Here is a 17,832-nt window from a genome sequence, read left to right as displayed (position 1 = left end):
ACTCAGATGACTGTTGCAGGAAAGTAATTTAATAGGTGGCACACTAATACTGTAGCCTACAAAATAGGTCATGGAATTATTTTTATATTTATTCAAGCAAATATTTTGCATCTCCTTAATGACAGGTATAAGTCTCAACTGTGTTTCTACTCTAAAATTTACTAGAATCTATTTAAATATGGTATTACTTAAAATTTACCTGTCCTTTTGCAATCAGGTAAGCAACAATCGAAGTATGTCCAAACTGGGCAGCCAAATGAATACAGCTACATCCTTCTCCATCAATTAGTGACGGATCTGCCCCATATTTCATCAGCTGTACAACCATGGATAAGTGACCCTGTCTAAATGTAACAAAACACAAAAAAAACAAACAACTGAATAACTATATGCAGGAAACCTATTAAAATTTGAATAATGAAATACAACAAGTATGTTTAGCAGTTAATTACACTATCAGAACTCCCACACTAACTCGTACTTTAAAAACAGCAGCTGCTGTGATCTGATTCTCCAAATATGAGACGTTCTGTGCATATAGTGCACTCATCACACGCAATTTGCTTAACTGTACTGCAAGCAAAAAGGACAGTCAACAAAAAAACCAAGTAATGATTGAGAAATCTAGTCTACTGTGACTTGTTACAAAACACATATGAAACCTGCCATTTTAAGAGATGTCAAACTGACTAGATAACTCTCACTTTTTGGAGGGATTAAAAACTGTCGTAAAACAAAAGTAGGGAAAAAAAGAAAATTGAAGGTCTACAATTCCTCCACACTATCTTAAAAGCTTATGCATATTTTTGGCATAATGAGCATAGGCATATCCTTCTTTTAGACACAGTGGCTAAGTGTCAGTACACTGTTTCTGACATGAGCAAAAGGCCTTTCCAATTTTGCAGAAGCTGCTTCGGACAATGCTCCACAGAACTGATTACAGGTATGAACAAACACCAGGAAATTTAGTCAAGATTTTGTGCTATTAACACAGAATCACAGACTGTGTTCTGTTACAAAAATAAATATAGAAGCTAAAATATTTAATAGAGGCTAACAAGCAAGCCCTCACCTTTAGCAAACAGATTATTTTGATACATTAAATCTTCTATAAGCTAATTTTCCAAGTCTCCTTTTGCCATCTACAGTTAAAAATATTAATATGGACACAGTTTCTTTCCCACCTATTTCTAGGTGGTTGTCTTAAAAAGCAGGTACTGCTTGAAGGCTGTCTTCAATTTTTCCATCAATTTATCATTCTCTGATCATCTTCTACAAAAGAACCCTGATTTTAAGTTCATCTTTGAAAAAATCCACATATGCAATAGAAGACTGCAAGGACAATGGCACACCAAATCATCCTACATCCCATCTGCAAAAGTTCTACTGAACTTCAGATGACTTGACAAAAATATGATCTCAGAAGTAAGAGTAAGGTAAGTTGCCTATACTTCACTTGTTTTCCTATTGTAGCAGCCATCCTCTCCTATATCAAAAAAAAACAAAACCAAACAAACAAAACACATGCTGAAAGCTCTTTTAGTTCAAACATACCATATTCACAGTGAGCCCTGTTATCAAAGGCTGAATTACTTCTAGTACAAAATATTTCCATAAAACACAACAATTCTATAAAACCATCAGTAGTCCATGTTAAACAAAAAAAAAAAAAAAGAGAAGAAAATTTCAGATTTTTTCCTACCTTGTTGCCCAGTGAAGTGGGGTAGAATTTAAATCTCCTCCAAGCTGATCAACAATAGCACCTTTTGATATATAGTACCTGGAATAACAGAAATAGTAAACATTATTGATTGTTTTGATTAAATAGAAAGGACATAGGTGAGCATTTTTGATGTTATGCAAAACAGCTAGAGATCAGAGGACCGAACCTTTTCTTGCCTTCATATAACCTTCCTTTTTAGAGGTCATACATATACTTTCACTTTTCTTGCATTTCTGACATGGGTTGGGAGACTAGAGATGCCTCCTACAATGTTTTAAACATTATGCTATTTTCTAATTTTATTCTAAGGTAAAGCAGAACAATTGCTATATACAATATACAGTATGTACAGTAGGACAAACTGTGCTACCACAGAAATATTTAATAAACTATTCTTAAATATTATGGGGCTGTTGCATTAAATATAATTCTGAATTACTGGTAAAAGATTATGGTGCTAGAAGACTATAATTTTAGAGAATTTTGGCTAAATAGTAAAATTATATGCCATTAGACTTGTAGCTTATATCATCAATGGAATATAACCCCGCTGAAGTCATTGATCCCAGAGATCACACTTAAGTTACACATTTAGTGAGGGACTCAGATTTTTACATACTTTTCAATTGTTATCAATCAAAGGACAAAAATCATCTGAGTATTTAAAAACTATTTCTAAATTATGGGATAGACATTATCTTTCCCTCCAGAACATTTACAAAAAGATGAGCTATCTCTAAGAAAAAAAGAAGCTATCTATTTTTAACTGCAGCAATTCATATTCATAGTCATTTGTAATGTTTCTGTGAACTGTTGTCATTGCTGTTTTATCTGAGGCACTAAACTAGCAATATTACTTTTCCTTTGTAAAAGAAAATGCATGCTTTATAAAGAAATTATTGTTTCCAAATACAGGCCTTCCCGGAAGGCTTCTAGTTTTTCATTCACCACTGTCTAACCTTTGTCTATGCCTAGCTATAGATTTGTGTTTGAACATTTCAAGTACTTGTGCCTACAGATTTTCACTTTGAAAATACCTCTCAAGTACATATGAACACTGCTCTCCCACCCACATGAGCTGTCCTTCAAATCCTCAGCATTGAATTTCTGCCATCTGAAACTCTCCTAAGTGTTTCAAGACATGGCAAGAACAAGGGCAACAAAGAGAAAAACTTGAAAAACATTACTTTTAAGTAATTACCTTCATTTTCTAGAGTTCTTATTGATTCAGAGAATGAAATTGCAAAAACAGCATTTTTAGGAACCTTTAGGAACAGAAACTGAAAAATGCATGCCAGACTAAATGCATCCAAAGAAGAAGTTCTTATACAGTTGCTTTAGAGCCATCAGACACAATGGAGTACTTCAACAGATTTGCCGAAGTAAAACAAAACAGTGTGAAAGACAAGCAAGATCTGCTCTGACTGATGCAGGACAGTCCACTCCACTGGTCTCCAACACTAAAAGAACAAAACTTCGACATTTTTCTGCAGAAGTTCTTTTTTTATTTCTCCATGAGAAAAACCAGAGATTTTATGAAAGTCTTTGTCCCACCTAGGTGAAAACACAAAGCACATTATATGGTAAAGAAACAAACTAATTTTGTTACAGTGAAATATCAGCTACTAACTGAAGAGCTATTTATTCCCCCTTGGGAAGGAGCTCCAAAGGAAATCTTGTCTAGATAAAAAGCACAGAGAAATTCACAGTCAAAGCTTGGATTCATCTCTCTGATGTGACAGCCACTCAAGGGGAGGTGAACACTAAACAGATTGTCTTCATTCAAACACTGGTCCTTGCAGAAATGCAGAATACATTCAGATTCTACTGACAGCAGAACTGCTTACTGGTTAGTAGGTTTTATTTAGAAGGAAGAACTTGCAGTTTGACTACTGGGAAAAGACAAGACAACAACCTCCTGCCAGATGGTGCATTGGAATAAAATTTTATGTTTCTTTAAGTGTGTTTTGAGACTTGGTTGAGACTTATGACTGCATTTTAGTTTCAGTATACAAAAATGGTAAGATTTTTCTGCAAAACCAGACTGAGCAGATCTTGCAGGAGGAAACTTGTGCTAGGTGAGAAGGTCCCTGAAGAAAGAAAGAACTGGGCAATCCCACTCTCAGTGAGTCATCTAAGCTTCCAGTAGAAGATGCCAGGCATGCAAGTTCTATTTAAGCAAACTACTTCTACTCAAAGCAAGCAGATCTCATAAGAAGTTGCCTTAAGAAGAAAATACTTCCACTGAGCTCCGCATTAGGATCACTAAGTCTTTGGCAGGCATTTGAAAGCTACTTCAGCTTTCATTCAGTGCTTGAGGAATCAAAGTGCATGCAGTCACTGTTATTAGAAGAAGGTAAAGTTGTTTGGAGAAAGCTCAACATAGGGGATGGGGAAATACTGTAGGAAGTAAGTAACTGTAGAGACATGAGGCCATTTTTTTGCGTTTTTACAAAGCTGAGTTGAATAGATACCAATATATCAGGGTCATGATGAAAACAGAACGGTGTTGTAGACACTTAATCACTGATTGAACAGAAATATGAAAAGGTTCTGTAGTTTTCCTTATCAATGAGTTTCACCACTATGTACACTGAATCTCAAATCTCAAAATAGATGGGATGAAGAAATACTAAAAATAAGAGAAGTCTAATTCCATGCCTGCACTCCTGACAGACAAGCTGCTAAGCTACTTCACTGGAAAGAACTTACATAGTCAACACCCACTAAGCAAGACACTGAGATCTAGTATCACAAGAGTAGACAACTTTATCTCTGTAGTACCAAGATTAATAGCCAACATATTTAATGAAATTATCCACTGCACATAATGGGGAAATTGAGAACACTTCAGGAAAGATTTGACAGACTTGAACAAAAAGAAAAAACACTATAGTTTAATTCTGAGGAAATAAGATTAACTAGTGCCTTAATAAAAGAGAGAGAGAGAGCACACACAACAAGGTGAGTGATACAAAAAAAATAAATAAAGATCCTCTAAAGACAGAGGAATCTAAAGTGCAAGAGCTGCATCAAGAGAAGGGAATTTTAAATGCAGTTAGACACAGTAGTAGTTACATGCACGCTAGTAAACAGCGGGAAGAAAATGCATAGCTGTTTGTCACAGTGGTAGAGATGCATTAATGGACAAGAGCTTTGACATACTGTCAAGGAAAAAAGGACAAATTAGATACATTAAAGACATTCAGTTGTCTTAAAAACAGAAATCAACATTTCTAAGGACATAATTAATTTTAAACTTAAAGTGTAACTTCAAGTGTAATACATACTTCACCAGGTCTATCCTGTTGTTGATTGCAGCCCAGTGGAGAAGCGTTACGTTTTCCTTGTCTGGTTGTCGAACATCATAACCAGCTTCCACCAACTCCCTACATCGCTCATATATTCCGTACCTTGAAGAATAAAATAAGGTTTGTCAAAATGCTTACCTTAGATTAAAGTGCATTCAGCAAACACCATACTTTTGGTCACAATATAAAACTTCAACAGAAGAGGAATGAAGAAGAAACTTAACCGTCTTTTTCTATATGATTACAAATGTCCTGCAACAATAAGCTTCCACTGGCAAAAATGACACTAATCAAATCAAGGTATTACACAAAATTTTTGTCTACAGAAAACTGTACTACAGAGAAACGCAGTATCTACCAGTAGTATACTAAATTTAAGTAACAGTTCACTTCCCAGGGACTCCACTACATTTGCTTTTCCCACATTGGTTCTCTTTCCTTTCCAGTTCTTGAAGAGCAAATAAAACTTAGTCAGCTGATTTGACAGTATCTTCCTAAAATTCAGAAGATAAGATCATCAAGCCAATTATAAACACAAGCAGCTGAAATACTTCCTATTTTTCTTCTCAAGACAACAAATAGCAATATTTCTGATACAAATTAGTTTAACTTTCTTTTTTAGGGCACTTTAAAATTCTGTACATTAATATTAAATTTATTCTTCTATTAAAGAGAACTAATAAATGTGATGTACTGCCTTTTGAAAAAAAAATTCTGCACATATCTGAAAGCTGAAACAAATCAGGAAGTATAAACATCATTTAGGCATTCAATGTAGAAGTAACTCCAGCATTAAATAATTTTTGCCTTGATGTTTACACTATTTTATCACCTATTTTTAGTGTCAAAAATGTAATGCAGAAAAGCAAGTAAAGATTACATTTCAAAAATCTGTGCATCCCATAGGGATTGCTCATGTCTCAATGAGGAGAATGTGGAAATGCCTTAAAATCAAGGTCAGTCTCTTGCGATATCTGACTTCTGCTAAAACAGGATTTTAACATGCTCTCAAAGTTGGGACTTAAGTTTTTCATATGCTGCTTCTATGTTTTACTTTCTGAAGAAGACACAGCCTTAGAAAAGGCTCTTCTGTGCCAGTTGATCAGCTTGTATAACTGACGCAGAGATCTTCTTCCTAGGGTAGTTACCATTCTTACTTTTTCTTTCATGTATTTGAATGGAACCTCAATCTGGATGGTGCTCCCATAATGAGTGATCAGATGACTCAAGCCATCAAAACTCAGGAACGCTTTCTAAGCCAATCACAGATTTGAAGCACAGAAATTAGTTGGACACTATTAAAAAAGTACTAGATGTAACAGCCCACTTTCAATTTCTTATGAAATCTGCATTAGAAACTATGAAAAATGCTGGAAAATGCTTATTATCTTCTCAAACATTATGCTTATTATATTCTCACAAATTACAAGAGATCAGAACAAAGACTATTGCATGCAGTATATACCAACTGGCAACGCACTGATAAAATGTGGTCCTCCAGACTAAGTAAAAAAGCAGCAGCCATGAACAATTCTGACAACAAAGTTTATTTTTTAATATGCTGAGGCAGGTGGAAAGAAGATGTTTGGGTTATGATGACTTAAAAATGTGCAACCAGCTAGAAAAGATACACATACTCAGACAAATGTAACTGCTAGGAAAACTGGTAAGGTGTTAAACCAATCCAGCCTTGAAGCACACCATCTACCAAATCCTAGTTTAGATCAGCAGTGTGGCCTGATGCGGGCCTGTACAAATGGCTTAACACATACATACCATTCCTGACTTCTCATGTCAGTTGGAAGGGCCACTGAAATAGATTAGGACTACAAAAGGCAGGTCAGGCAAGAACAAGGAGTCAGGAGAAAGGAGAAGAGATGGGAAAGAAGGACTTCTGAAACCAGGACAGCAAATTCTGATCCTCCTACAGTACAGTATCACACTGCCATATTATAGTGTCTGAAGGCAGCCTGGAAAGTGATTCATACAGAATGCAATCATTTGTTGACAAGCTGTTCTACCCCAGTCAGCTGTTATGACACTCTTTCCTGCTGGAGATAGCCTGCTGCCTTCACTTAAACTACAAACTGAAACCATTATGTAAGAAATAATTCACCTAAGCCCTGCTATCAGTTTTAACAGTCACCTGCTTAAAAAGATGTATTGCCTAAGGCCAAGTTTAGCTGGCTCTCATCCTGCTTAAGTAAGCAATATAAAACAACAAGTAGGAATTTTTAAAATAAAATATTCTAAGTTATCGGAAAAATACAAAGAACACAAGGATACAATAATTTTAACTTCCTATAAAAGGCAAGAGGCAATCATCTAAAGCTTTCATGCCATGGATTTGAATTTTCCCTGTTTTGGGTGGGATTAAGTTACTCTTCTTCCAAATGTTTCCTATGAGATTATGTTTAGTATTTGTGAGCAAAACAGTGTTGATTAACACACCAGTATTTAAGCTATTGCTGAGCAGTGCTTACACAGGGTCAAGACCTTTGCTGTTCCTCATGCTGCCCTGCCAGTGAGCAGGCTGGGGGTGCACAAGAAGTTGGATAGGGACACAGCAGGAAGAGCTGATGCCAACTGATCAAAGAGATATCTAGTGTGCGCAGCAGTGTGCTCAGCAATAAAAGCTGAGGGACAAAGGAGGGACATCTGGAGAGAAGGTGCTCACCCACCAAAGTAACCATTACATGGATATGGCTGAACACTCACCTGCCCATGGGAAGGAGCAAATTAATTCATCTTTTTGCTTTGCTTGGTGTGAGGTGTGCAGCTTTTACTTTATGGATTAAGCTTTGTTTATCTTTACCCTTTTGGTCAATTTCTCCATCCCAGCAGAGGGAAGCAAGAAAGCAGCTGTGCAAGGTTCAGCTGCACAGCAGTTAAACCACTACAGCACTATTGGCCAGCTACAGCAAACTGCATATACGCTTTAAGATGAGCGTCCTATCAAGTTGACTACACCACACAACATGAATCTCCTTGAAAGTAAGTTTTGATTGCTACTAAAGTTTTTTTAGGCCATGCTGCCAAGATAGAATAACCAACAAGCCCCCAGACAGTCTTAGGGGAAGGGGGAAGAGGGGTGATTATTCTTCAGGGGTTTTTGTGGGGAAGAGATTGGAGAGGTTATTTGTCAGGTTATTTAATTAAAAGCAAAACTCCAGTCTTAAAGAATATGGGATGCTTCTTTATGAAGGACTTGGCTTAAGATGTATGAAAACTAAGGAAAGCTGTCACAAGTGACCCTGCAGCCTGTTGATGCTGAATGCCATTACCAGTTCCCATAGAATGCTCCAATTATGCTCTACTGATGTTTACAAGTACCTCCTTCTAGAATTCACCCATACGCTGTGGGTGAGGCCCTGGGCAGAGACTGTTGGCATGGCTTAAGATACCAGAAGGAATAGTAGGAATGGATTCATTCTTTTGGGTTTAGCATCATAGACTTCCCATTCTTCCCACTAGAAGGCAATCTACAAGTCACAGTACATGGTACTACTTTGCCACAATACAGAATGTGACATTCTGCAATACACCAGAACAGCCTTTACAGGAAAACAAAGCTCTTTCCAAAAGTGACACTGAGAATGAGGTATACAGAATTTTTTTAACCGAAGTCACCTTCAGTCTGTCCATTTCTAGCAATTTACATTTAGTATTTTAAACACAAACATAACTGTTTACTGAAGATGCAGTACAAAAGGTATAATTTTATGACTCTTCAGTTTATTGTCAGAAGAGGACTTAAGGATCTTGACAGACAAAATCTGCCTGGAAAAAACATTAACAATGTACAACAATTTGCTACTCTTCCTGGAAACACCAGGCTCTCTACAATTAAATAAAACACTGAATCTGCTGCAGTTATGGTTTCTTCATATCCCTCCCAGAAGTGCAGCTTTCTTCTCTCACATACAACCTACTGTCTTGTTCCATCAATTTGCTGCAGCTGACTTGACCTTGCCTTCTCCAAAGGTTCATGATGCACTGTTAGGTTAGAAAATGACAAAGTCACCTATTTCAGACACTCAGCATAATCATGCTTGTAATGTTGTTATAAAGGGCTCTATGCCTTTCAAGGGTAATGTAGAGTTAAGACTGAAATCCTCACAGGAGACTGATATATTAATCTAATAAACATTCCGCATCTGAGTGAATTCTAGATGGTGATGCTGTAAACATCAATATGGAGCATAATTAAAGCATATTATTCAGTTTGCCTTGTTCTGAAATAAATGGGATTAGTCCAGGACAAAAATACCATTGTGCAAGCTCATTTTGCTACCACAGTCTCTAAGCTGTTTCAGTAATTAACCTGAAACATTTTATTTGTTATTGCAGGTTACAGATATTCAGACCTTAATACCTTGAAAAACAATATCCTACTGCCTTCTGCATTTTCAATATGTAATCTCTATTCTATTCTTTTGTCTACAAATACACAGACTCTTGAAAATAGACACTGCCAGCTTTGCAGCACGATTAACATTAGATTTGGCCAGAATAATAGGAAGGAATCTCTCTACAGTGAGCCCATCACCATGCCAACAAAGAGTAGGTAAACCAGGAGCTCACTCCCCTCACGTTGCTATCATTGTAACCTCAAATCAAAGCTGTTTGAACTGGAAACTGCAATTAACAGAAAAACGATCTTTTTTCCTCTTTGGAAATCTCATTCCCATGAAAAATGGTGGTAAACACTAACAAAGCCTTTAACACATTCTCAACGTTTTTGCCTTAGCAGTAAGACAGTTTTGTTTTCAACAGAAAATGTTTAACTCAAGAGCTACTTAATAGACCATTAACAGTAGTGTTGAAAGACAAAAGAAATTAAATCTTAATTACAGTTCCAAAGCCCTAAATCATCTAGACAGTTGTGGCCATATTACTAATGTGGTTAAAAAAGTCTCACCCTTCCACATGAAAGTCGGGTACATTTCACTTTCAGCAATAAAATCAACCCCATGGGCACAAATAACCAGGAATATTGGATATGTACCTGTGTCACAGTCTGTCCACTCCTGTGACAAGCTGAAAACAGACAGTTCCTTTGGCCAACTCTTACCAATTTTAATTATTCCATATATACCTTTTTTAAAATCAGTTACCCTATGACTGATGAGAACTAGTAATGAAAAAAGCATGTATCTAAATATTTTTTTTTCTTGGTAAGGTCCAACATAATTCATATTTTATACTGCACTATTTCACAATCTGTACAACTTCATTATGAATGATCCCATTGAATAAAACTTAACAGAGAAGTTAATCTTGTGATAATGAAATTGTAACACTTGAGCACAAGGAATCAATCTTCCAGATGTCACAAAAGCACTTATTAATACCATTAATGTTTAATACCCATGTTCATAAAGGTCATTTAACCTACCTTCAACAAAGCTGGAATTTGATAGAACTCCCTACAAGCTGAAAGTGTCTATTCACTCTGAGCAGAAGAACATAAAGTGAAGATTAATGTCTCAGATTTTGTTTTCCTAGTGACATCCCACCACATGCTTCTCTACATGAGATCTTTACTACTTCTCAATTTCTCAGCTTAAGAGATTTAAAACAAAAGAAAGGCAGCAACTTGGTCAAATTAACACAGGACCCTTCCCAAGACATCATATTGCAATTATGACTGCTGCCTTGGATGACAGATGACTACTGATGCCAGACCATAGAAATAAATGTACTCAACATATCACTATTGTTTCACTTTTAAATCACTTGTGACGGTTTTTGGGGTTGTTTTTGTTTTTTGTTTTTTTACCAAGATTCCATTCTGTCCCTGGAGCTCCAGTGAGAACTGACTATAACAGTGGAATAAAACCAAAGGCAAGCATGGATGATTTTTTTACTATTCCTCTAAAAATAGTTTTTCAAATACAGATAAGTGGTCTGCTTCTGCTTTCAGAAACATAGTGGAGACCTTCTATGAACCAAATAATTTTGCTATAACCAAATATAAGATGGCAAAAAATTATACACACATTCTAACATCTGCAAAATGAAAGGCCTAGACAGTTTAACTTTTAAAGCTATCTAGATGCTCTTGAACATGTTTACAACAAAGTCAGTGAAAAGTGTCCTTTGTATGAACAGGTACTAAAACCTAACACTATGATTTTTACTCCAGCAAAAGTTTCTGCAAAATAAAAACCAGAGGCTGACTATTTTTGATACAAAATATGCCTAGGACCCCAGGTCTTTATGAGAATTTATGAGAAGCATAATGGATAAAAGAATACAAAAACCAATAAATTCTTTTCAATGAGCCTAACCACTACTTTCTATATGAAATCTTAATGTGATTATAAGAAGTTATTATATTTGTAGCTAATATGGTATGAGCATGTTAATTTGTGTCCAATCTACAGATTAAGATGATAAAGTACTGAAAAAGTTCAGTAACATATGAAGCAACATACAAATACTTATGGAAGAATAAGGAGTTTGCAGGCTCTTGTTTTTCCTTGCTGAGAAGCAAAATTGAGCACAATATTTTACTAACTTTTAGTAATTTAGTGTCAATAAAAATATGTCAAAATAGATTTCTAAACTCAAACAGCGTATATGAAATATAGATGAGTTTTACATGCTTTCATCCCATTTTCTCACCATCATCTTTAAGATTTAAGGAACAATGCTCTCAATTTTCATTTATGTTGGAACAATAATATAACTAAATTTTTTTTTCCAGGAGAAACTGGACTTGGGCAAAAAACCCTCCCAAACCAAAAGACTGAAAGTAATTCCTACTGCTACACCTTGCTTGAACTTACTGACCTGCTTGGGAGAATAATTCTAGGAGGCTAATAAGTGGCCCCTTTAAAAAAAAAGTTGTGGCATCTTTCTTACATTAGCACTGAACTAAAAAGGAAGGAAAAATCAGTAGATACTTTAATCTCGGTGAATATTAGTAATTGAGGACAAAAGATAGACAGTAAGATCACCTGTTTTTCTACATGGATGTGATAGGTTATGTTTCTATAGCTACACCATTTTAGTAGGAAAAGTGTGTCTTTTCAAGAACACTGATTTAATATAGCAGCAGCATTATTTATTTTACTCAAAGTCTTATGATATTTGGTGGGTTTATTTTCTACCTGAAATTTTGGAGATATTTCCCTTTATGACACACATCTTTTATAACACGGCCCTCAGAACCTAGTAAATGCTTAAATAAAGGTGTACCTGACAGGACACAGCCTCAAGCTGCACCAGGGGAAGTTTAGGCTACTTATTGGAAAAAAATCCTTCACAGAAAGAGTGCTTCAGCAATGGAATGGGCTGCACAGGGAGGTGGTTGAGTCACCTAGACGTGTTTAAAAAAGACTTGATGAGGCACTCCATGCCATGGTTTAGCTGATAAGGTAATGTCAGGTCACAGGTTGGACTTGAATTCAAAGATATTTTCCAACCTCATTTATTCTGTGATTCTGTGAATTCTCCTTCAAGTCAGGGAAGTGACTAAATACCACAACTTGATCATGTTGACAGACCCCCTTCCCTGCAATTATAACTGCAGTCCTTGTGGTGAGATGTCAACTCAGAGCTGTTGGTTCTTGTACGAGGAGACCAGAAAAGAAGTGCAACAACTCAGCTGAAAGCACAAATCAGCCTGAATCTGAGGGTTAAGAGGAACAAGATATTTTAGGCTTTCAAACATACAATGAGCATACAAGAATAGAAGTAGGTAACTTGTAAAACCACTTAATGCTTCCGTACTTTTACAAGAAGCAGCTAGTTTAATATTGTGTCAATATTTCAATTTCTAAAAATACCCTAATGTGAGTATTATAGGTTGCAATGGTACTATTAAGTATTTAGAGCAACAATAGTAGAGTCAGACATCTGTTTCAGGAAGCCAAACTTCTTACAACTCCAAACAAAAAGTGAAGGAAAATACATATTTCCTATGCCTAAACTGGGTCCATGTCACATGCGGAGCTGCAAAGCTTTCAGTACAGACAGGTTGTTTTTTTAGATAGAAAATGCAAGAAAACCTTCTCTTAAGAAGAAAAAGGCAAATAACTCTGCAAGACACATAAGGGTTTAAGCATTCAAATTAACAATATAATAATAAAAATCTTACGGAACTATCTCAGCTCATTGAAGAAAATGGATGGTGTGATGGTTTCTGAATGGAAAACTGCAGCAAACTAAAAAAGTGTTGTAATAACTTTCTGGAAAGTCTTGTAAATTAGTGTCTACTAAAGGACTGTGGAACAAAGAAATTTATATAATACATCTGCATAAAGAGAGCAATTAAACCTGCACTCTGTTTACTCCTACAGTCCTCCTTCAGTACTAAATTCAGATTCACAGTAGAACTGAGAATGCAGAATCAGAGATAATGGAAGTTAGAGACACATTCTTTCTAACCTATAAATTGATCAAACCCTTATGTTTGCATATGAACTTATCACCTATGGAAAAGAAATATCAGTACCATTCTCTCTTCCAACAATGTGTCTAGCAACCACCTGTATTTACAACTAACCACAAGACCTCCCATATTTTTTATACAATGATCACAAATTTGTCATAACAGTAATTTTGTAGAGCTTACTTCTGAAATCTTCCACTACTGGATTGAAAAGTACCGCTTATCTTCTACTTTACATAAATAAAACAACCTGTTTTACTGTTTCTAACTGATACAGACACAGACAAATCTAACATTTAAAAACAAACTTACTGTGTGGCTTTGACAATGTCCCAAGTGCTGTAATCATCAATGTGACTTTTCCGTCCAAGAGATTCACTGTATCCATGGTTGTAATGGCTTTGAGGTTTTATTTCCTAAAAAAGACAAACTTGCTTTTAGAACACCCAAATCAGCAAGTTTTGGAGGAAAAAAAAGTTAATTTAATAAGCAGAACTAAACCAGTACACAATTCAGTGTACTATAAAGCCACCTAAATATAAGAATGGTACATTTCTATATTTTGGAAAGCAGGCCACCATATTCCCCAGTATACTTTTCAAACACTTTATAGAAAACACAACTCGCAATCACAGGGTTCTGCCAAATCCTACACTTTTTTTCTTACTTGTATTTTTACAGAAAGCAAATAAAAACTAAGAGCAAATTTCTTTAGGTAGTATTTGGTTTGGGTTTTTATTTTTTGGTTTGCTTTACTTTGCTTTTATAAATGTAACATAACATAGGTAGAAAAGCTATCTGCCACAACTGACAAAGTCTCACTCTGTTACTACAAATAAATGTTGCATTTCAAACAGCAGAGGTTATCTGTGGATGTTTAAGCTGTGGGTCCCAAAAGTAAATGGCACAATCATTACGTGTTTTTCAGCAGATAGAGCTCTCTGACTTAATTCTGTTGATGACAGGCAACACTTCCAGTGCTTCCTTTGGTGGAATCTATATTCAAACACTATCAACATACCACTACGACAGAAACACACAGTTTTTCTTTAGACACATGAAAGCTCAGCAAGGTGAAATTGAACAATTAATTTTATACATCTTCTGGACAATTTCCTATGTGTTGCAGATGCTATAGCTGACTGCCTCTGTGCATCAGCCATTTAATTCAGCATAGCTACATAAGAAAGCATGAAAACTGCAACATAGGTGAAAAAGCAAAAAAAAGGAACAAGTCCTCTACAAATTCTAAAACTGTATTTCAGTTGATTTCATTAAAATGTATTGTTTACTTCCAGTTTTCCCCAACATATACTTCCACTAGAAGACTCTTTATCTTTCATCTATACCTGAAAAAACTTTTAAATACCTTATGAAAAGTGTTTTATTAAAACAGTTCCAACTTCTACTTCTATTGAAATGAGTGATCAACTTGTACATTATGATACCCACAGATTTTAATTTTTTTTTAAATAAAGGTATCAATTGATTCAGGACAATGATCATGTAGTGCACCTAACCTTAACAAGGATTCATAGTCACAAATCTCCACTACTATCTCTCCCTAAAGGCGTATTCTGCCCTGTTAGCTCAACTAAGAGATATATTACAGCTAGGGAGAGTTCCAATTGCCAGCAGGAGCAGGTCTTGCTATCTCTCATGTTCTCTCAGCTGGGCAGTAATTTTTGCAAAAGGAGACAGTGAGCAATAACTGTGTACTGTGCCCAGTTGTGGCTAGTGAGCCAAACTGTTTTCTTGCTTCCTGCAGCATTAACCAGCTCTCCACTGAATGGATGGGAGTTTAAGTGAAATGCCCTCTAACCCTTAGATGTTACTCATCTTGGCCACTATCTTAAAATAAATAGTTTTACTCTAAAATTATTACATACATTATCTCTTTTAAAGAGGTTAAAAAATTAAGTCTGAAACTCACATTTTAAGTATTTCTAGATTTCAATATGTTAAAGTACCACTTAGGCAGAAGTCTAAAAACTCTGGATATCAGTTATAACTTCAGAGTAAACTATTACGAAATTAGTCTAGTTGCAAATCTGAAAACTCCCAATATTTATTTAAAAACTGAGTAACTTCAGTTGAGCATGTTTGTATTCATTACATACAATATACCTATTCTAGACAGGAGGAAAACAAATCCAAGTAAGAATTTCTAATGCATTAAGTACATTTTGTTGCACTAAATCAATATAGTAATTTGTATAGTCAGAAAAATTATGAACATTTATACACTAAAAAAAACTTTCAACAATTTGAAGCAGTTAGAACTTTAAAACCAGAACACAATTAACACTGATGACTAGTGCAGCAAGTCTTCATTTTCAAAACAGACTTATTTTTATGTATAACTTTTCTTCAAAAAACCCAAATTTTTCCATTTCACACAGTACCTAGGTGATCAGCAGATTATATCTTTCTTTTTTTTTTATTTATTTTGCAGCATTTAGTTTTTCTTTCCCAGCCTGAAAAATTACCTAAATGAACCAAATAAGCATTGCCAGCTCAGCAGGAAGGTTGCTTTGTTGCCATATCTACAGGAGAAACAACCTAAAAATGTAACAGGGCATCTGCTGTCATCCAAATCCTATGTTACAACCAATCCTCTTACAATTCAGAAACATAGCTTTGCTTTGTATCTGAAAAAGGCAACAGCTTAACAAAACCTCTTTTTTCCCCAGCTGCTAGATAAGACAGAGATATATAATTCATTGACAGAGTTGAGTTCATATTTTATGTTTAGGAATAACTGAAACAATTCCTAAAATCTTCAAAGTTTTATGAACATCACAGCCTCCAAAATCATACCATGGAGTCTTCTATACTATAGTGTAAACTGTGGTAAAAAAGGATAACTTTAGATGTGCCTGAGAAGAATATGCAGACACTGACTACTTTGGAAGTAAATCTTTAACACTAAATGATCACTCATTACAGCAAAGCATATAAAATCTGAATTCTCAGCCAATATTGTCAATTCTCTGCAGCCTGGACACAGATTCCCAATCTCAGATTCAAATTTTTTTACTCATTATTATCTATGCAACTTGACAATTGCATGCTGGCTCACAATAGCATGCTGGCTACTTCAAGTGCCATTCTATGGGGGTAACTCTTACCTGGCATTATCAGTGCCTAGTTTATGACTGTAACCTGCAAAGTAACCTCTGGGCTCCTAAGTCAAAAAGCTGCCAGGAGAAAAGAAAATATCATTTTGTGAAGTACAGTAATACTTGATTCACCAGGTGATAGGTGATTTGGACCAAGGCAATGCAAATAATGCTGTGACACATTATGCCTGGCTGACAAGGCAAAAATTAAAGAAGCAAGGTAGCAGCTAAGAATTGAAAATAATTGTTTTAGGGTTCTGAAATTTCCATGCAGTGCTAGGGCACCACAATATAAATGCAGAAGAGTAGTTTTTCCTAATTATTCTAGAAAGAATGATTTAGAAAGAAAAGACTAAGAGAATGCAACATAGGCTTACGCCACTAACTGGGCAAGCTACCAATAACAGGAAAACAACTGACAGCCTGAAGTAGGAGACCTTTACAAGACCTGCAACGAGTGAATGCAAACCAGGTATCTGCTCAAGGGGCCAAGGGGCCACATGTCCCATTTTTAAACGATTAGCACAGCAATTTAAAAACTGCCATTTAAAAACATGCCAATATTAAACACAATCTCTTTTTATATGCATTGCTACCACAGACAATGGTTTCAGCAGACTCTGCTGTTACACAGACAGGTACCTCTCTAACTGGACAGCAGGCTGCCTGAACAAAGCTCCCTGTGCCCAGGCATCACACAGCCTGCTCAGCCCCAGCAGGACTAATAGTGGTGCTACATTGCGGGGAATTAGCCCAGTGTGATTAATTTTGCATTGGCAGCTAAATTAGAAAGAAATCACACCTAAGACATTTACATAGTATCTCTTTTCAGAGTTAACAAAAAATAGCAACACAGAAACTAGAGATTACTTCTTCCAACTTGCTGGACAGAAGAGAAAGCTCAACTTTTAAATTCTACAATGATCTAGATTACCTGACTCCCACAATTAGACGAACATAAATAAGTATAAAAAAGTAGAGTATAGGCTTTTAAGTTCCTACTTAGAAGAATCAACCTCCCCTAAATTCATATACCCTCACACAAATTTTAGGAATATACTTTAAATTCTTGAAACTACTATGACTTTTTTAAACATATGATATGACAGATTGATAATAAAGTAGCAACATAACACTTTTAGCCTGGAGTATAAGCTATATTCAAAAAATGGTTTCAACAACATCTCCAAGTGTTAAAATATTTTCCCTTTTTTTGATGAAAATATTTATTCCAGGAAAATTTATTTTTTCAAGGATGATCTGCTGTTAAAAAAA

General features: G+C 35.6%; 1 protein-coding gene across 2 annotated transcripts in view; it reads right to left on the bottom strand.

Moving 5' to 3' along the window:
- The window catches only part of ZDHHC17 (zDHHC palmitoyltransferase 17), an 88,203-nt gene that overhangs the window by 35,335 nt on the left and 35,036 nt on the right, over positions 1-17,832 (bottom strand). For both annotated transcript variants that reach the window (XM_085568741.1, XM_021528137.3), the window contains exons 2-5: positions 13,748-13,851; positions 5,014-5,136; positions 1,703-1,780; positions 200-344 (exon numbers count right to left, since the gene is read on the bottom strand). In XM_085568741.1, the coding sequence (XP_085424867.1) occupies positions 200-344; positions 1,703-1,780; positions 5,014-5,136; positions 13,748-13,851 (450 nt within the window). The remainder of the gene's footprint in view (positions 1-199; positions 345-1,702; positions 1,781-5,013; positions 5,137-13,747; positions 13,852-17,832) is intronic.

The sequence above is a fragment of the Lonchura striata genome, chromosome 1A (genome assembly GCF_050655825.1).
Source record: "Lonchura striata isolate lonStrDom1 chromosome 1A, ASM5065582v1, whole genome shotgun sequence".
Classification (NCBI taxonomy): Eukaryota; Metazoa; Chordata; class Aves; order Passeriformes; family Estrildidae; genus Lonchura; species Lonchura striata.
Note: the sequence above shows the minus strand (reverse complement) of the source record. Positions and strands in the feature narration are given on the sequence as shown.